The sequence below is a fragment of the Musa acuminata genome, chromosome BXJ2-8 (assembly GCF_036884655.1).
Source record: "Musa acuminata AAA Group cultivar baxijiao chromosome BXJ2-8, Cavendish_Baxijiao_AAA, whole genome shotgun sequence".
Classification (NCBI taxonomy): domain Eukaryota; kingdom Viridiplantae; phylum Streptophyta; class Magnoliopsida; order Zingiberales; family Musaceae; genus Musa; species Musa acuminata.
The window spans coordinates 48328392-48349642 of record NC_088345.1 but is presented as its reverse complement, the minus strand read 5'-3'; the positions used below and the strand labels follow the sequence as shown (position 1 = coordinate 48349642).

Genomic DNA, 21251 nt, shown 5'->3' with positions numbered 1-21251 from the left:
GATACTCCTGTCTCATTTTGTCAATTACAATAAATTGCTACATATTGGCTATGAAAACTCCTTATCTTTACTAGAAATATTTCTGTTAATAATTAGTATGATTAAAGTTCAACATTCAAACTAAAAAAACACTAGCAGGCATTTAAAAATTTAGATTGAATATGGACCACCAAATGATGAATGTAAAATTAATGAAAGAGCATCCACTATACTTTGATTAATTATTGTTTTTTAAGTAAACTTCTTTGACATAGATAGAACTATTTGTTCCATGTGTGGTTTTGAAAACCTTAATCAACCAATGTACTGATTATGGACTCACGATCAATGATTATCATGGTCCTCTGTGTTGCTTATATCTCATTATGATAACTGAGGAACAACCTGGCAGTGAGGTTCTCTTAAGTATTCAAATTCTCTCTAATATGTGTGAATTTTGCCATTGAAGCACATGCAAGAGAGGAAATTTTGTTCTACTATTTGATGTGGAGGACAAACTTAATAACTAAAGAAGTGACCTCTGAGAGGTTGTTGCATTGAAAATACATGCAAAACATGATTCCTTCAGCCCTTGCATAGATAGCATGAGTACAAAGGAAAAATAAAAATTTGGGAGTCTTACAGAAACACACTTCCTTCAGTCAAAATCATTGAAATATCCATGTCCTTGACCAATGTAATTAGGTTGAAAAACAAAGAGATCATGTAATTACCACTTTAGCACTATGTAACTCTGTCTTCTCTGAGAGGCGGTTTCTAAGGGGTTCAACATGATCACTGCCATCAAGTTGCACTCCAATGAAGTATTGAAGCTCACCCTATCAACATAGTGACCAATAATTTAATTTCTGAAATTTATGTTACAGTTACAGGATACACCGTCCAAAATAAACAACTTTTGTATGACCTTTTGATCACGCATTGGTTGCAAGTGGAATAAGTTCCAAAACTTCTTTCCTACATCAAGTCCAATATATGTAAGACAATATCAACAAACATAATCAAATGAGTTTAAAAATATACAGCAGAATTTATCATATCCAGTATATAGATTAAATATGAGCAGCCTAAGATGCAGTTTTCCAGTTCATCAATTTGGATCAGATGATCAATTAGAAAGGTTATTATATAGAAGCAAAATCACATAGCACTGCTACAAACTTACCACTCTTTGTATAATTAATTAATTGGACTGTGACTTCCCTTTGCTCTCTTATAGCCTCCCTTATCTTTGCAACAGTTCCTTGATCTGTATCAGGTCCTTGAAGGAATCTGTAATATGCATAAAAGATTGGTGCTGAAGATTTCGTGACAATACCAATATAACTGAAGTATTGAAAGAACTACTAAAATTCTAGTTAGTAAAATTCACAGCCAAAAAAATAGAAGACTAAAATGACCAAGATTAGTAGTTACAAAATTATATATGCTTTCTGTAAATAATATATGATGCTTCTTAGAAGTTACAAAATTTCTGTTTCATGTGATAGTTACAGAGATGGAGCTGTAGAATTTTAGGCTTTTATCTTAGTTCACAAATAGCAAACTTGTCCACTTTAATAGTCACTCATAATAGAAATGCTGTGGAGTTCTGGCAACTGCTGCTATGTTTTGGAATTGTTGAGAACCTCAGCTTCCATGATGCAACAACCAAGTGGCAAATTACCATTTCAGAAGCATCATTGATAATGTAAATTGAGCTCCCATCCTCCACCAACCAAAAGAAAAAACAATCTCTCTCCAAGGTAAGTAATCACAAACAAATATATAAATTAATCCAATTAATGATCATGTTAAGAAAAACTGCGGCAAAAAATAAGTCTTTGTTCAAACAAAAAACTGGTTAGTTGCTTATTCAATTTACAGATCATGTTCAAGAAATAAAATATTTTCTGGAATCTCTAAGGACAACATGAAATTTTACAGAATAAGTCATCTCCAATGAGGTGCCAATTTACTTCAGAGGAAGTTGATAACCTCCTATGGAATTTTGGGAAGAAAGAGAGACAAAAGAGAGGAAAGAGAAATAGATTAAGAAAATTAGGTAAAGAAAGCTTTACTGTTTACTTCAATGATGTGCCAATGGCCAGAACCAGAGACTTATATGAGTTGTGGAGAAAAGAGTTAATCACATCTCCCATAAAATCCTTTTTGAAAGATAACTCTACAACTCTCAAGATAAAAGTTTTATTGGAAAAATAAATAACCTAAGTTATACAATATTCAAATAGTGACTATAAGATACCAATTAGGCTAATAATAGGAATCTTATGACCCACTAAAATAGCCAAGGTTTCAAATAACAGTCAGAGTGACTTATATGGTTATACTAAGTTATAACTCATATTACCAGTCTGAACAAGGATCAATATCAGACCATATAGATCAGTATCAGTTCATCTTACATTGTTTTATTATTTTTTAAAACGATACCATGAAGTACAAACCAGTATATTACCTAGCATACCAATCTGATTGGTTATCGGAATGTGTATCAGACTCGGGTTTAAATTATTGAACTAGCTATTAAAATTGACTACAACTGTCAAAAAAAGCAAAATATAAAAGAATATTTTCGAGTAGGAATGGGGATGATGTAGAATCTTCACTATTTCCACCAATTTGCCTTAGGATTGTTATATATGATAAAAACTAAAAATCTCAACTCAAATGAGTATCATTCCAGTCCTGAACCATGCTAGAGTTATTCCCAAGTTGTGTTTCCTTGGTGATATGATATAGGGAGACTTTACATTAACTGGTTGAATCCTAATCTTAGCTGTATCACACATCAATTAATTTGTCCAAGGTGACAAGACATGCTAGTAACGTTTAAGCCCCTAAAAGTTCAGCCCGATACCTTAGAAAAATCTATTGCCCTAGACATGAGATATTCTCAGTATGTCCTGACCATGCCTTTATTTGGCTTGGTCCAAATACAACTTAACTCTATTGATGTATGCACAGGATCAGTAGAGGTCAATCCTAGTTTTAAATTGAATAATCAATTAAATTCCACATAGGATTAAAGATGAAGATCAATTCATCACCCATAAGTGAAACTGTGTTGCTCAAAGCACTTGTTGGCAGTTGTTGACAAGAGATATTGGAAGCACATCCAGTACCTCCAATATCATTTGACCATGGTTATTTGAGATCAAAATAGATACCAAAGACCCCAACCTGATCTGCTACAGGTCAATCTATGGACACATGGGATCTAGAATCTTACAAATTTATCCATTATCTTGTACTTTCATTAGAAATTGTAATCAATTGACTGTTATATATATTGCAATCTAAATAAAGAAAAGCATATCATATGTCATTTATAAGCTAAACCTTTTACTTTGAGCCAATAGTTTAGGGATTTTACTCACAAGGAGCGGTGATGCCCTTACTAATTATGCTACCCAATGGGGATAGATATAGACATTCTATTTTACATGTTTGACGCTAAAGAATCAACTTCCAAGGAACTGATGCATGAAAGTTTGATAACGAAGAGGTTGACATTGAAAAATCTCTTCTGAGAAACCAGCATGTCAATTGATCAAGAAAACCATTTTTCTCCATGATAGACAGCCAACTTTATTTCTAGTTTGGTTCGCATTAATAAGCAGCTTATCAGTTAATCATAGTATTGTGATGCAACAGTGAGCAAATATGAGTTCAATACACTCCTAGTAAAAGAAAGAAAAGGATATGACATGTAACTCTCAGTCATCAGATAAGAATTTGTGAGAAGCACCTTTTAACAAGTGCACTGCTAATATCATAATCTTTCATATAATTTGATCAAATCAGCATGATTAGAACAGAATTTTATAAAAATATGGAAGTACATGTTGAAAAGGTAATTGCTTAATAGCTGCTAGTTATGAGATGAGGGAATTGTCTTTACATACCGACAATTTCTTCCTAAAATTTCTTCCCGTGTAAACTCTGTCAATTCAAGGAAGCTGTCAGATGCAAATATCTGCATAAGAAATAACCACATAAAATTAGTCTCCTGAGTTTATGTGTGGGAAACAAAAAGGATATTCCAACAGTTTACCATTTATCAAACATAATATATGTGAAGCTCATGATTATTATAAAAGGAAAAGTCCAATTCTTCGTGGTGCCAAAACAATGAATGAAACTAACTTGATTAAAAAAAATTCTTTTCATATTTAAAACCTAATATATCTATCATCACCTGTTCTAGAAGCAGCAATAAGTATTTTCATAGATATAAGGCTTACCTAAGTGTAAAAAAGTTAAAAATTCAAGTTTGGAAGAAAAACTCCAAAACATGTGGACAAAATTCAAGTTACTTGTACCTTAAAACATGAGCTAGTGGAGACACCTGAATCTTTAAACATATTTACATATGTGCATTTGTATATACATGCAATTATATACCCTCCTCTAGATACGTATATGCAATTATTGAATGCTTGATCATGTTGGATTCATTTTCACGTTGTCTTGTAATAGAATAATGTAAATAATCTTTCAGTTAATTGATCTTACTATTGGATTATCTGGAAGTCTGGGATCTGTTATCACAAAATTCTTTTCTATACGCTCCAATGTTGTAGCTAAATCAATTCCTTGTCGTATATCTGTTTCTCTCTCCACATGGTCCCAACTTTCAGTGCGTTGGACATCTTTGGTCATTAGAATCTCTGGCTCAATATCAGGTTCATATCTTTCTATGGAACTCTGTTTCCTTGCCATAAATCTGCAAATTACTGGAAGACTTTTAGTATAGCAGCACAAATTGTTGCTTGTGTATCTGGAAAATTTTCAACATATAAGCTACATTATTGAAGGAAATTATTCGGATACATGTATTAAACTGTAAAGAAAATAGAAGAAAATATTAGAACAATAATAAAAAGTATCCCTATAAATAAGAAAAACCTATTGAATGGAAAATTTGCTATTTGTTCACACTCATTAGTCTGTAAGGGCATTAATGCAGACTTCATTTGTGCTAGTATCTGCATTCAGAGGAGGAGATTAGTAGCAAAGTTTGAAATCCACAATTAATAACATATGTTTGGTTTTGACAGGTCTGATTTCAACAAATCCATCATCATGATGGTTTTGCAGTTAAAAAAATTGACTGGTGCAATTAGTTGCAGTGACAATGGCATTGGCACATGTCAGGGTGTTGAAACATTGATTATCTCTGTAGTCCATACTCCATACAATTGTTGTTTGAGAAGTTCCAGAATACTTCAATTGCTTTTTTTCCATTCTTGCCAAAAGAATATACCCAAAATCCTAACCTGGATTGATATTGAATGTACAGCTAGAAGATGGAAGTAAGTGCATGTGAAATTGATCAAAGAGATCAGTTGTTATTCCTTGGAAACTAATCAAGTTGTTGTGAAGTTACAAGTTATCTTATGTGCACTAGGAATTTCAAAGAAACCACCATTTCTAAAGGCTATTTGCACAACTGATTATGGAAAGGATACGAAGTGAAGTATCAACGGAAGATTTGATATTCATTAGTAGCAGTTGGGAGCTGCATGCAGGAGAATCCCCCATGCATCAACCGGAGACAAATGATATTTTCATGGCTATGGTAAACAATGACAACTGAAAAAGATATTCCTACATGGATATATATTTGGTTTATAGATTAACGATTTTACCAAGTAATACAAAAACTATTCATGGGAAATATCAATGAATAATTTGTTTTCCCTGTGATCAGTAAATTAATTCATAATGGACAATATTGGTCTCTTGTTACGATGTAATTTTTCTAGCAATAACTAGCATATACTTTCAAGTTACGTAGCCAACAAGACATTATAGGAAGTAGGAACTTAGGAAGACTGGAATTTTTTGGTACAAAGTCAAGGATGTATGGTCTAGGTATAATTTGTCATCAATTATTTACTTAATAGTTCAAATTTCAAAGGGCTCTTACCCCACTATATTAGGAAAATATAATAGTATGATAAGTGCAAGACTCTAAGTGACCAAACTTAGTGTGAAAAAAAAAATGGCACTTTAACTATAAGTACAGGACTTGAATTTTAAAATCTTCAAATTTTCTATGAGCAGCATGAGACAATCATTTGTGAAAAACTACCTCCCTTTAATTTCAAATGAGAATCCAAAACACAATTATTTTTGCATGTCCTGAAATGATCTTTTTCTCAACTTTTTGTCAAATTAAACATCTCTCCTGTAAAGAACTTGTCCACACACTTGGTCAACACCTGGTCAAACTTACTCCCAACATTAACATTTACTTTCCAACATATTTTGTGCCTAAAGAAGTGGGAAATCAATATCCACTAACTTCTCTCTACATGTTTCAAATATGATTGGATGTTGAATAACATGCTATACATACTTAAAACTTTAAAGAAACAAGTTTGGTAAAATGTTGGGTTCTTGGGCTTCTAATGATCACCTGACATGCACTGACGGCATCTTGTACTAATGATGATACTTGTTAATTATTGAGCAATTTTGTATTAAAATCTATATCAGGTCAGTAAATGATATCACTTACCCAGTTGAGGAAGAACGACCAGGTTTCCAACTGCTCATTCTTGATGACTCGCGTTTAGCATCTAATGAAATAGTCATTCTACCTGGTGACTTAAAATGTTTAATCTCTGAAGAATCTTGAAGGGAAGAGTCAATTTGGATTGTCTCATGGGCGTCAAACTTGATAGCAATATCATGATCTACAGCTTGTGAGTGAGAGCGAGGATGCTTCACAGTCTGGACAACCTCCTCAATAGAAGACAAGGCCTTCTCCTTTTGTCGTGCTGATGTGGAAAGACAAATAAGTTGGTCCCTCTTGAGCAGTAATCAATATGCTAATAAATAGAATGCTTTTGAAGTATTCTAACCATCATAACGAATCAAAGACATTGGCAAGGCATTTGGGCGCATGGTTTTGTCATTTAGACCTTCTGTATATTTGCTGACCTCAACCTGCATCCTGAATTTAAGAGTGCCAGAAGTGTCAAAAACTCTGAAAGAAAATCAAACGAAATATTTAAAAGATATTTGGTATAGTAAGAATAGAAAACTGAAAAACCAAATGCAAGATGGGTATCGGAGTTCATATGTATCCAATAAGTAGATAATAAAACATGTCTAAAACTTCTTAGACCATTTTAACAAAACAATACACCACGCACAATATTAACTTTATTATGAAAAAAAATTATAAAGTAGGTAAGTATCATAGCTTTTGCTATAGTTCTCCCTTTATTACAGCAGTAAAAAATTATATGGAAGAAATTAGCAAGCATCTACAAGCATGCAGATTTAGAAAGAAAAGATGCTGGCAGAAATGATACAAAATAAGTTTCTGTAAGCTAATGATGGTGATAAGTTGGAAGGGATGAAAGAAGCTCTACATGTAATTCCATTCTTATAGTTAGCATTTGGCAGTTAGATGTGATGGGAACAAACCTTAACAGAAGTTTCTCTATTAGTTACATCCAAGGTCTATCGTACCGAAGTGTACCGCCCATACCAGGCGATATGTACCGGTCCGACAGGTTACCGATACGCGGACCGCCCGGTACCGCTACAATGCTACAGAGCTATACTGTAGCACTGCTATTGTGCTACAGTACTATACTGTAACACTGCTACAATATGAAAAAATAAAAATTATTTGGTACACCAGGGTGTACCGCTCGGTACGCCCTAATGTACCATTCGGTACACCGGTATCGTACCGTACCGAGCCTGGGTCGAAATGCCGGTACGATATGGTACAGCGAACCTTGGTTACATCATCTTGAAACCCTGATGTTATATCTTCTTTAGTGGTATTCCTGACTGAAAGAATTACTAAAATGGTAATAAAAGACCCAAATTCATTTTGACAAATCAGCCTTATCATATCCTTCTCAACTAAATTCAATTCAACATAAATAAAACTATCTTAAGTTTGAGAGACTTTGTCTATAGATCTGGAGTTGGCCTGTGGTCATTTTTCACTTTTATTCACTAAATATTTCAGACAAACATTAGAAAATTGCCCTAAAGTTAACATTAAGAAGCTACTAACAAAGCATATGATGCCATATACTACAAGCCTCGGTCTTAATTTTATTGATCATTTTAATTAGTGAGAACATTAATATGGATTTAAATTCGCATCACTTAAATCATTGGAGAACTTAAATTAGACTAGAGTGATACTGACTTCCTTTTTGAGACTTGCTCTAGTTAAATCCAGACTTTCTTTCCTGGAAGAAATCCCAGAAAAAGTTATTCTCAAAAGGGTTGAAAAGTCTAAACACTTATAAAATGTCTGGACTCTATATTTATTAATTATATAATTTTAACTTCATGATATCAACTTATCCAATTTAACAATAAATAATAAGCAACGTCTTCCTCTCTGAAGCATAGTTTTGTGGTTCATTTTAGCCCTCAAATTTCTGATATAAAACTGCAAACAATAGGGCTTGTCCTTTTAGACAATCATAAAGTTCTTTGAATAATTATCACCAAAAAATTAAGTTATTTTGGTTGACACAGTTTACCCTCTGAATCCAATTTACGATATCAACATAACAAGCTTTTTAAAATATCTAATAAGAACTATTTCTTGTATAAACCCAATATGTTACTATAGCAAAGCTGGTTCTAAACTATTAGTTTGACCTGAGAGGACATGTGGGCAAATCTTCTTCGACAGGCCCCACCTTGGGCTCAAAAAAATGCAGAAAGATGAGAGAAACACATGAGACAACACCATTCAGACATATTTGAACTATAGAAAATAATGTTGATCTTTAATCCACTGCAACTATCAGAAATTGGCTTTTTAGTATTCCATTCTCGAGTCTTCCAATGTTGCAATAAGTTATGCAATTGTTATCTCCAAAGAAACTCATGTAAAGCAAGATCCAATATAGATACTGAGCAGGTATAAATAGAGAGTTCTGAATTACAATTTGCCAAGAAAAGATTGAAAGCTAGGAAGATAAAGATTGCATTAGGTAGAAGGAAAAGACTCACCCTATGTATTTGACAATATTCCCATTCACATCCCTTATGGGTGTTATGGTTAGAAGGTTCCAAAATTTCGTACCATCCTTCTTGTAGTTTAAGAGCCTTCCACAGTAAGATTTTCCAGTCCTGACAGCTTCTCTTATCTTTGCAATTTCCAGTTTATCAGTATCTGGGCCTTGAAGAAAACGACTGCAGCAAAGAGAAGAGAGTGTTGACGATTATTATGTAAATGTTATACATATCATTCATCAAAGCATATGAATTTTTTTTTCTATCATTTACTCCATGTCTCCTTGGAATAATTAAGGTTATATAGCCTGCAATCCTTTCTGAGCTGCAATTGAGCTTCATTTCAGATTGAACGCTTAAATGAAGGAGAAAATACAGGACGCAGAACACACCAGTTTCTTCCAATAATTTCCTTTGCCGAATATCCTGTCATGCTGAAAAAACCAGTACTAGCATACACTATAGGGCAATCAGGCCTTGTTGCATCTGAGACAACAAAAGTCTGCTGAAGAGTAGAGAGTGCATCCTTCAGTTCTTGAGAAACCCGAGGGATTGCTGATTCCAGAGAATAACTTGACTCAATCGAAGTCCTTGCTGAGTCTGAAACTATTTCTGTCGATATTTTATTTCGATCCCAAGAAGATCTTTGACTCTCACTTTTCTTATTAGACTTCCCACCATCCAAGTTATCTACAATTCCCTGCTCTCCTAGCTTCTGGTTCAGCAACTGTGTGCTCTTAATCTTACTTGTCTCCTCTAGTATTTCAGTGGAGGCTGGAGGCATTTTAGAACCCACGGTTGGAAATGCCATCCACTTTTCAGTCGGTTCAGTGTCAGTTAGCATCCCTGATGCACCTTCAGATTTGCATGAACTTGGTATCATTTTCACACTAATTTGTGATCACCAAAACTAAATCCAAATGCTTCTCACTTGACCATGCCTGCTTTATAGACTTGGAGTTCTCGTGCCCCAGATTCAGGTCCGGTGAAACAATTTGACCTGTAGATAGAAGTCCAAAAGGTACATTAGGAAAAGAGAAAAATATCATCATGGCAACAAGTTCTTGAGATAGTCAAATGTGGATATTGACAACTATCACGTAAGTACTATGAATTACAATCGTCAGTAGACAGCTAGATTTGATCAGCTCATCCGCAAACACAAAGGACTGCTACTAAGCAACACATGAAATCAAAGAAATCACATGATCAGAAAATAGAAATGTTCTCTTTTTCTCCTAAGATAAAGTTGACCATGTGAACCAGTGGCAAGCAGACTCACTTAGCAATAGCGGAAGACATCAAAGGAAGTCTTAAGTATCATAAATGTGATTCCTTGAGGCAGAGGCCAAATGGGGAAATTCTTTTTTAAACCTAGACTTGACAAACAAGTGACACAAAAGACTGTGGCTATTGCAACCAAAATTTCCAAACTCGAACTGACAAAATTTCAAGAGAAAAAAGAAGCTCCTTTTGATCATATCAAACAAATATTTCAGAGACAAAAGAGTACAAAGATAAAAGAACTCAAATACCATCTTTCTTTCTTTCTATCAAGAAACATTCCTGGTTTCTGAGATATAAAAGGAAAAACAGTTAAAATGAAGTCCCGGAACGACCTTCAGGAACTTTGTTGTGGTAGTAGCAGGAGGTGGCCAAAGGTGCCGGGTATGCTGGATTACCACGAACAGTCTGCTGCTCTGTTCGGGCCTGGCAGATGGGGAGATAAGAAAAGAAGGGGGAAAAAAAAGAAGAGACGAGGAAGCGCGAGCCAAGGAAGAAAAGGAAATGAAGACGTAGACGAAAGGAAATCGAGCATAAAAAAAAGAAAACCAGACAAGACACCACCGCACAAAAATCCAAAAATCTTCTCTGCCTCCTCCTCCTGCTGCTGCTGCTGTTGCTGCGGTCAGCTGGAACGGACGGTTCGTAGACGTCTATTTGGAGCATTTCTATCCGAAAATTTCTGGGGTCGTGATTGCCCGAGCGAGGAGACGCGTCATCCTTATATTTCTGAGGCTGCAAACTTTTCGGGATTTGTTTTTTTGTGTGTCTTTTATTTTCTTTCACCCATCACTCGAGAGTCTTGTCTCGTGTTTCTTCCACGCCTTCTCAGACACAGGAGGGCAGAGGCTTGGCTTGGAAGTACCGGTAAAAACGGCCGCACCAGTTGCGGAGAATCTAAGCAGCTCTTGTACAGAACATCTCATCCGCACCCGAGAAGACAACCAATCCAGTGTTTGACTACAGCTTTTTGTCTTTTGATCTAAAAAGAAGATAATGATACTAATTACTCTGGTAATAGATGCACAGATTAGTAAATTAGAGAAGACTCACCCGGCAAAGATCTTCCTAAGATTACTGACATGGGCTGCAAATAGAACTGTCACTTCTTTAACTATTCTTCTGGCATGAGTTCTAAGGCTAATTACGTCAAAAAGCTTGTCGGCATCCCAGAAAAAGGAACAAAAAATGCTCCAAATGCTGACTACTGCATGCAGACTCGAAACAAATAGATAAATGAAAAGGAAACAGAAAAAAAATTAGTGAAAAAAGATGATATTTCCATTTCAACCAAACTAATTGTTACGAGGATGTGTGATGTTTGCAGGTCTCCTACCATCGATTCCCTATCCTTTGGGATATCATGTGTTTGGATTCTTGCGAGGAGATGTCTCCCTTGGGAAAGTCTCTGCAAGCATCGCAGTAATCTCCCTAATCATTCCCCAGTGAAAACTGACAAGTCACCTGCAGGTCTGATCAACTATTTTATCCAGACAGTGGTTTACTCTCTCTTACCTTTTCGGACTCTCCTTTCATGTTGTGTTGGAAATTTAGATTTTTGTGCTCCCAAAAGAAAGGATGACAGTGGATCACATTGCATTGGCTACTTCGAGTTCATGGATGTCTAATGAGATGCAACCACTGGATACCAAATTGTGGCCAGACAACAATGCTGGAAGCGTGGATGCGTGTCGACAGCGCTGCAGTGTGCCATTGTCATCGATACCAATGGGGACATATCATGCAAACGTACCACAAATAACGAAGCAAATTGGACTGACATTTCTTCTCTTCTCATCATTGATGCTTGTGCTGACCCACCCGGAAAATTACGCTCTTTAACGTTGATACATCAAACATTTATGTCACTTTCTCTAGCAAGCCCAAATCAAATACCGCATACTGTCCTCTTCGGTCGTACAAAATTTAGTCCCCACATGCAGCAGATGGAGTGCGGATCCAATACCACCAAACATAAAAGAAAGAAGTGCATTGCGACAGCGTTTCGTTGGATTACTGTTCGTGTATTGTCCGTTTTTGAGGTAGGATAGAATTCGAGTGAGCGGGTGAGGATGTCCACGAATTCTGCAATCGAGAATGGACGTCAGGTGAAGACGACCTCATGACAGAGAAGTAATATTCGCCTGTCACAGGAGGAGAGGCCATTGGAGAAGAACAGTCTTGATCAAGATTAATGAAACATGGGCGACGCACTCGCCAAGCGGCTATCCTTTGAGCCACAACCACAGGACGTGATTCCACATCCTTTCTCCGTCCCTTGCTGTGGCATCTGCTGTTGTTGGCTTTCTGCAAAACTTTAGGGAGAAAAAAATAATAATAATAAAAGGCATGAGGAATATTTTTATTTATAATATTTTAGAGTATTCAAAATATGTATTTATATTAGTTATAAATTTTTAAAATAAAAGATCAATCATAACCCAATAAATCTCATCATCCCTATTTGTTTATCTGAATCTAAATTCTTATATCTAATCCTAACTATTTGAATTAATTTGATCGCACCACTTAATTTAAAATAGTTATAACTTAAAGTTTTTTTGAAAAAAAATAAAATTTTTCTTTTGTAAAGATATCGATACGTTGATCCTTGCAATAGTCTATTTGAATTTTTTCTTTATAAATTAGTTCATGAATGAAACGAAATAAAACTTCGATATATTTGGTGCCTCATAGGATTCTTTGTTATTGTAATAGTAAACTTATTGTCATACTATAGTTTAGTTGATTCATCTTGTCTTTTCTTGAAGATATGTTAAAATTCTTCCAAGTCAAATTGTTTGATATATCATATTTGTAACTGCAATTTACTTTGACTAGAAGCTTGAGAGAGTAACATATTTTTATTTTTTTATTATCCTTAAAGTTAGTTGAGTATAAATCATGAAGTATTTTTTCTATCATCCACATAACTAGTCCAATCGCTATCGGTATAAAAATATGACTTAAAATATTTCATCTTCTCATAACGAATATCATAATTTAGGATTCCCTTAATATATTTAAGAACTCATTTAGCTACTCCAAATTTAGATAATAAAATAATTACAAACATAATATCCGACCTTCAATGTGTGAAATAAAAAAAACTCTTCAATTAAACTTCCATATTATTTCTTATTCAATTTTTTATTCTACAATCTAACATAAGTTTATCATTTGTATTAATTAGAGTATTCACTAGCTCACAAGTTGTCATATGAAATCTTTTTTCTTGGCATAAAAAAAATTTTCATTCTCAGAAAATTAGAGTATATTTTTTCTTGGCATAAAAAAAATTTATTTGTATCTTAAATAATTTTCATTCTCAGAAAATAATATAAAAGCCCTAGATCAATCATTTCAAATTCAGACATCATATATTTTTTTAATTCAATAATTATATCTGATAAATTTTTAGTATAACTCACATCATATACATAAAAAGATAACAAAATTTTATACCTTAGGCTTTTATATAAAGTTAGTTTACTTGGATTTTAAAAAAATATATTTAAGAAAGTACTTATCAATTCTGTTGTACCATGTCTTCGTTGCTTGTTTCAAACTATATAATGTCTTATCCAATTTGTACGCTTTATCTTTTAGCCCTTTAATTTCAAATCTTTCAAGTTGCTTTACATAAATCTCTTCTTACAACTTTCTATATAAGAAGGCTAATTTCATCAAATTGATAAATCTATCATTTTTCCTAAACTTTCAATGCTAATATCATTTTAATTGTATTGATTTTAGCAATTGAAGAATAACTTATAGTTTATCATTCGTTACTTACGCCGAAGCTGCAACTTCAAAACAAGTAGGTCCTAAAGCAAAATATACAAAATCACCATATTGGTATATCTATAATATACTATAAAATTTCCCTAGAGGTATTTCAATATAACTAGAAATATGAAAAGATTTGGATGAGGTATTAACAATAGACAGTATATCATGTGTCTTATCGGCTTTTTCTCCTACAACTATTAAAATTTTAATTGTTTTAGAGTTTAAAACGTCTTCACTAAAACTAATATTATGACTTACGATCAATATTTTTAGTTGTTGGATTATTAAGCCTAAAGCCTTTTTCTCGTTACTATATCCCATAAATATGCATTCAATACTTTTGTCATCAAGCTTGTTTCTAATTTTTTTGTAGAAATATTATAGTAAGTAATAAAAATAAATACCTTTAAATGACCTACATCTAGCTTTCTGTTCAACCATGTTTCATAAGAGTGTTTTCTCTTATCCTTCTTTGGTAGTAAAGTGATTTAACAAATGTACTATTATACTTTTAACTTCTACCTAAAAGTCATTTGGTATTATTTTTTCTTTGAGCATACTCTCGACCACAACTTAGTTCTTTTACTCTACTACTCTATTTTATTGGGGACGTAGCTTATAATTAGTTACTTGTGAATATCTATCTTTTTATAAAATATATAAAAAAAATTGAAAGTGATTTCATCCCCTCTATTAGTATGCAGAGTTTAATAAAACAACCATTTTATTTTTCTACATATACTTTGAAACTTTTGAAAATAGAATTTTTTTTTTGTTTTTTCTTTTAAAAAATATACCTACATCATCCTTATACAATCATCTATAAATAAAAAAATATTTACTTACAATCTACATAGGTCCATAAATATCTACATGTATAAGTTTTAATCATTTTTTTGCTCTCCAATGATTTGTCTGAGAGAAATTTCTATATTATTTTTTAAAAATACATAATTCATAAATAGTATTTTTATTCTTAATTTTAGGCCAACCAACTATCATATTCTTTTGATTCGATAGGTCTAGTCCACCATAATTCAAATAACTATATATTTTATATCATAATGTAGATTCATCGATAATAGCAATAGTAAATGCATGTAAAGGAAAAAATAAATAATTTATTTTTTTATGATCCTCATAGTTGCTATCAATTTTTTAATTTTGATTATAAATTAAATATTTTTCATCATAAAAATAACATAATATCTTTTTCTCATCAATTGTCCTATAATAATAAGGTTTTGTTTTAAATCAAGAGTAAACATCAGATTATTAAAAAATTTACCAGATTTATTATTCATAATAATTATTTCTTTTCATTTCACCTGAATCTTACTATTATTTTCTATCTATACTCTAGATCTGATTGAGCCATCAAGTCTTTAAAACAAACTTTTGTCTCTTGTCATATAAGTATTTTTTATTTATCCAAAAGTCAAATAGTTCTAGAATATTATTTTTTCATAAAAAATATTTTTTTAATATTTTCTTCACTATTATATTTTCATAATAATTTGTTTGATTTTTGTTCTAATATATTTTTTAAGATGGCCATATTTTTTTATTACGAGAGCAGGAAGGAATATTTAGATTTTTACTTTTATACCAATAATATTTTTTACTATCTCAAATTTTTTAGCAATAAAAATATTGATAGGTTTCTTTGTTACCTTTGAGTTTCTCTTACTTTCATTTGATCGGTCTTGTCATTGTCTTAAGGGCTAGATAGTCCACGACTTCTATCATTTTGATCTTTTTCTTGAGACCTGATTTTTGGATCTTTTTTTGGATTCTTCTTTTGTATCTTTTTTTTTATCTATCTTCATTTGAACAACATGTTCTGAAATTTCATTTGGGGATTTGTTCACTTTTATTAATGAATTTAAAATAAGCTTATTAATTCACATATGTAGCTTAGTAGAAATCATATCAAGTTTCAGATATAAACTTTGTAGAACATTTTCTACTACTATAAAACCTTATTTGGTTCACAATAGAATAGATTTTTGAGAAAAAATTAATAATAGATTCCAAAATTTTTATCATAAGAGTTTCGAATTTACATAAAAAAATTTAAAGTTTTTACTTTGTCTATACCTCCAAACATATTTTTTTAATATTTTTTAAGCTTTTGTTAATGTTGAAGCTAATATGATTCGAGAAAATATAGATTATATCTATTGCTTATAAGAGAGTTATCACATCTTTCTATATATAGATCCTGTAAATCATACTCAACAAAATTATTTTCTATGATCTAAAACCAATAATTTTAATGGTCTAAAACCAATAATTTTTACTTTTCAAGATACGAAGAATTTAGTTAGAAATACTTACCATAATGTCTAATATCTTCTTTTTTTCACATTTTTGTTCGATTTGTCTCCTTTCTTTTCTTAATCAAAGTACTCATACTAGTTTTCTTCGAATCTGATATCATGCTTGTTGACTTATTATAAAATTTTAAAAAGAAATAAGAGAAGATAATAAGATAAAACCAAAAACACATATTTATATTAATCAAAAGGATAATATATAAGTTTTTTAAATAAAAAATTAATCATAGTTCAATAAATCTTCTAATCCTCATATACTTATTTTAATCTAAATTCTTATCTTTTTGTTACATCTATCTAATCAATTGTTTGAATTTAATTTTATCACCTGCTTCCCGAGCCAAAACAAATGAGACAGTCGCCGTTGCCCACATATAACCAGTCCATGATCAAGACGTCGAAAGTTAGGAGATGAGAGGAGGTCAGTAAGCGGAAACGAGTACGTATAATCCCAAGAACAAACACATGATAGGTGCCAAAAAAGTTAGGACGATCGATCTCCAACTCTGACTCTCGATGTTCCCGTGGCTCGTAAGTCTCTGATCGATGATTTCTTATTCATTTATGCATATGAATCAAAGGTATAGACAATTGTCTACAGCATCATGATCCTGAACTCATCGAAGCTGATGACACCATCGTCGTTGGTATCAAACCGCCGGATCATGTTCCGGCACTCCTCCATGCTCTTCGACTCACCCAGCCGCTCAAGTGCACTACGGAGGCTTTTTGGCGTGATGCATCCTTCTCCCTCCATCTCGAACATCCGGAAGGCCTCCCTCATGTTCTGCTCCTTCTCGTTCTCCCCCTCCCCGTCCACCAGCCTCACGATGTCGTCGAACCCCAGCAAGCCATCGCCGTCACTGTCGATGGACTCCACCACCGCCACTGCGTCCTCGTGAGACAACTCCTCGCCCATGGCCCGCATGCAGCTCTGGAGCTCCGTCGCGGAGATCTTTCCATCACAGTCCTCGTCGAAGAAGCAGAAAACTCTATGCAGCTCTATACCGGTCGACAGCATTCGCGTACCGGCGGTCGACGCCTCGGGCTTCGCATGATCCTTGGGTGGCGTTACGGTGCTGCCGAACCAAGTTCTCGGTGGTGAGAAGGCGGCTGAGTGCTCATTCTTCTTCGGCACCTGTACCAAGGAAGAGCTCATCGTCGAGGTTACTGCCTCAGATGAAGATGGACGCCCCATCGAGAGTTTTCTGAGAAAGGATTGCGATTTATATCGAAACAGTTAGATAGTTCTGCTGGTGAATGATTGGTGACAGCTCTCAACCGAGACAGAAGAAGCTGCCATCCAGGGGAAACTGCAGGTGGGAGCTTAATCTCCCAGACGCAGCCCCACACATGTATAGTGCTAGAAGTCAGAAAACAGGGGCTGAAGACTATAAGGTGTATACAGGAAGATACAACAAGTTGGCGCCGGGAGATCTGGCGATGATGTTTCGTGAGCATCTGCATTCCATGACAAAGTACTTGACGAATTTGCTACCTGAAGAAGTGATGTTCCGGGAAATTTCATCGGCCAGACTAGATCGCCATATTCTTCACGGCAGTTGATTCAACGCCCGCAAATTCTTCCAAAACCTCCAGATTCTCCATTGACTTTTTATCTCAGTTTTCACTATTATCCAAAGGATAGTTGGTATTCTTCCCTCGATCAATTGCTTGATCACAAAAATCGGCTCCGTATTCTTGCTGTTTTGGTTGAATTCTTCCTAGGCTTACCATTCATATTCTTCTTTTCTAGCATTCAAGATAAACATTACAAGAGAATTTCCAACCAACGCATATGTGAAAGGAGAAGACTGGCGATTGATTTCCTTTTTCTTTATCTTATAATTTCCCTTACATATATGAGTTGATTTTTATGGTAATTCATGCGTAATAGATCAAGTCGTGCAGGCTTATTCTGTGAGTCACGGAGACGCAAAAAGAGAAACTTCCATGTAAATGCTGCTGACGACATAGGACAACAAGATATCCATGAGAGTTCTTAAACGTCATCCACCGTCCTCCTTCATTGTACTGTCAAGGACAATTCCATGGCTGGCGGCACTTGGCGACCCAAAAACCATCGTATGCCTTCATCGAGGAAAGTAGGTAGGTCAATCCCCATGCAGTGTGTACGAAGTCTCAAATGAAAAATGTAATTAATTCAGAGGTGTCAGAAATCATGAATTATAGGATGCCATTTGCACGAATTTTCTATCTGACACGCGCGTAAGGCAACCGATTGGATAAAAAAATTGCAGGCATTTGTAGAGACTGTTATTGGATTAATTAATTAATGGGTTCTGTGAAAGGGATGAGCGCGCCTATCCGTGGATAACCTTTTTCGATTACGAAATATTATAATCGAATTGGTGAATTTAATATTGAACTTCTTAATCAATCTAATTATAAGATTTAAAAAACTTGTTTGAAGTATTATCTCATAAGGAAAGATATATGAGATGTAGTTGGTAGTAATACAACAACTACATGAAGACATCACGAAGAGATAGAAAATTTTAAATGCAAAGACTGAATTTGTATTAAAGAGATTTATTTCTCACAATCTCTCTGAATACATTATTCGTTGTAAATTAACTTAAGAGATTTTGATCACTCTTATATATTGGTTAACAAAAAGATATTATGCCTCGACTTTAATATTTGAATAATGATTTAATAAATACTATCCAAGTGATCTCTTAATTTTTTAATATTTTTTTAAAATTAAAAATTTATGTGTAGAGATATCCAAATGAGCAATTAGTATAACTTGAAATATATTCTTTTTGAATAATATAATATTTCATTCGTGCATAAATTTTTAATTTTCAAAAAATATCGAGAAATTAAGAGATCATTTTAAATAGTATTTACTAGATCATTCTCCAAATATTTAAGTTGAGTCATATTTTTTTTGTTGAATATGCAATCCAAATCTTTGAAGCTGATTTGTAACGAATATGTATTTAAAGATATCATCAGAAATATATCTTTTTAATAAAGATATTATTGCACCAATCACATCCTTTATATCTTTCCGAGATAAGACTCCAAACAAGTATTTCATATATTATAATTAGACTGATTAAGAAGTTCAATATCAAAACTAACGACTTGATTATAATATTTTATAGTCTAAAAAAATTATTTTCTTTAGGAAGAAGATCTTAAAATATATATAATCATACTTGTGGCTTTAATACTATACGAAGAAAGGAAGAAATTATATACAAGTACAATCCTTTCTCAAATAGTAATAACAAAGTACTACTAGCCCCAAATCAAATCAAATAGAAGAAAAAAAAAATAAAAGGCAAAAAAAACCATATTAAACTTCTGAAAAAGAAAAACAGAACGACTCCTCTACACATATAGATGTCACTTATTTATAATATAAAATATATTAATCCCTAATCTCTATAGCTTTATTTAATCTTATTTAAAAAATAAGATATCAATTTGAGATCTTTCATAATATATTTTAATATTTTAAATTAAAAAATTTTTATCCCTACAACTCTATCTAATTTTATTTTAAAAAAGAAAATATTAATTTATGATAAATAAATACCTCGAACATCTTTCTGCAAATTCCCACGGAACTACGCGTGTGTTCTTCCTAAAAGATGTTCACTTTATCCTCGCTCAGATAACTTTGCGTCAGATCGAGTGACGGAAGGAAGAGCATTTTTCCGACGAAGCTGGCATGGGATGGTAGCAACGGAAATTAAGAACATGTAGGACAGAGTAATAAATACTTATTCTACGGACAAAAGATGTTGAGTTTGCAGAACACCAGAAATAAACGACGCAATCATCCGCAAACTCGAGGAAGACACCCTAAGATCGAGGGCGGAAGAATCATTCAACATCCAACCGAAAACCATCTCCTGTAGAGCCGGGTTTGCCGCCTCCTCTCGTTCTGGCGCATGGCGCTCGCCGCCGTCTTCTCAGCAGCGCCCGCGGCCTTCTTCAATTCCTTCACCTTCAGGTCATATGCATCGGATGTGGAAACAGGCATCGAGGTTAATTACCTAAGAAAAGAAATAATGTCGCGGGCAACCGATGACGGCAACTGACCTTTGTCGTCCGTGGCTTCTGGCTTTGCAGCTCGCGAGCACCGCTCTTGAACAACTCGCCCGTCCTCCAGGATCGTTCGACTACCGTGCTGGAGCAGATGCCGGTGTCCTTGTTCTTCTCCTCTGTGACTGCAGTTGTATGGATGCAGCTGCCATTTGCGTCTGCTCCTCTGCTCGTGCCAGTGCCGATCTCCTTGTCCAGTTGGAAGCTTAGCTATTGGCAAACGTACATATATGCAGAGGAGAGAGCAATTGAGAGAGAGAGAGAGAGAGAGAGAGAGAGGCATGAGGTTGCACGTGTCACGTATCACGAGGAGGTTACCTGACGAATGCGGGTCTCAAGCAGGTGGAGACGGTCGATTAGGGTGCTCTTGAGGTGCACTTCGTGCATGGCGGACAGGGAGTTGGATCGATGATGTTGGCCAGCCCTGGGCGTCCTCAATTGCAAGTCCGCGGTGAAATAGCAGTCAGGTAACAGCCGCTGCTTCTCCTCCAGCTGCCTTAGCTGCACACAAAGTACTGTGTCGTGAACGATTGAGTATGCGCTTCCAAACCTTGTAATGGCGAAGCAGTGAGTGGCACATACGCGATGGTCAAATTGTTCCAGCCTGCTCAGCAGTGATTCTGCCGGAGAAGAAAAGGTGCAATCCCTTGCTTGAACCATCAGAGATCGCCTCTCGGATACTCGCAGCACTGGATCATCCATATGTCTGCCTCTCTCTCTCTCTCTCTCTCTCTC

At 34.4% G+C, this 21251-nt stretch overlaps 3 protein-coding genes across 3 annotated transcripts in view; all 3 read right to left on the bottom strand.

Moving 5' to 3' along the window:
- LOC103996274 (phototropin-2) overlaps positions 1-10893 on the bottom strand; it is a 38948-nt gene extending 28055 nt beyond the window's left edge. Inside the window, exons 1-10 of the mRNA XM_065122321.1 lie at positions 10635-10893; positions 9408-10015; positions 9013-9195; positions 6876-6967; positions 6530-6791; positions 4519-4729; positions 3909-3979; positions 1166-1272; positions 908-957; positions 714-818 (exon numbers count right to left, since the gene is read on the bottom strand). Of these exons, the coding sequence (XP_064978393.1) occupies positions 714-818; positions 908-957; positions 1166-1272; positions 3909-3979; positions 4519-4729; positions 6530-6791; positions 6876-6967; positions 9013-9195; positions 9408-9898 (1572 nt within the window). The 5' untranslated portion in view covers positions 9899-10015; positions 10635-10893. The remainder of the gene's footprint in view (positions 1-713; positions 819-907; positions 958-1165; positions 1273-3908; positions 3980-4518; positions 4730-6529; positions 6792-6875; positions 6968-9012; positions 9196-9407; positions 10016-10634) is intronic.
- Positions 10894-16857: 5964 nt separating this feature from the next.
- On the bottom strand, positions 16858-18084 carry LOC135618326 (putative calcium-binding protein CML19). The gene has a single exon (XM_065119209.1). It carries the CDS (start codon positions 17626-17628, stop codon positions 17026-17028), a length of 603 nt encoding a protein of 200 aa, XP_064975281.1. The 5' UTR covers positions 17629-18084; the 3' UTR covers positions 16858-17025.
- A 2105-nt stretch (positions 18085-20189) lies between these two features.
- LOC135619337 (uncharacterized) lies at positions 20190-21251 on the bottom strand. Its single transcript, XM_065121255.1, has 4 exons — positions 21099-21251; positions 20835-21017; positions 20514-20726; positions 20190-20418 (listed from the first exon to the last, which is right to left on the bottom strand). The coding sequence occupies exons 1-4, from the start codon at positions 21216-21218 to the stop codon at positions 20299-20301; spliced, it is 636 nt and encodes a 211-aa protein (XP_064977327.1). The 5' UTR covers positions 21219-21251; the 3' UTR covers positions 20190-20298.

What these genes read in the sequence shown, in the direction of transcription:
- LOC135618326 (XM_065119209.1), bottom strand. Translation starts at nt 17,628, where the DNA reads ATGGGGCGTCCATCTTCATCTGAGGCAGTAACCTCGACGATGAGCTCT.
- LOC135619337 (XM_065121255.1), bottom strand. Translation starts at nt 21,218, where the DNA reads ATGGATGATCCAGTGCTGCGAGTATCCGAGAGGCGATCTCTGATGGTT. An exon ending in TGGAACAATTTGACCATCGC is followed by an intron (nt 21,018 to 21,098) that starts GTATGTGCCACT and finishes CTTTGTGTGCAG; the next exon opens with CTAAGGCAGCTGGAGGAGAA. An exon ending in TTGAGACCCGCATTCGTCAG is followed by an intron (nt 20,727 to 20,834) that starts GTAACCTCCTCG and finishes GTTTGCCAATAG; the next exon opens with CTAAGCTTCCAACTGGACAA.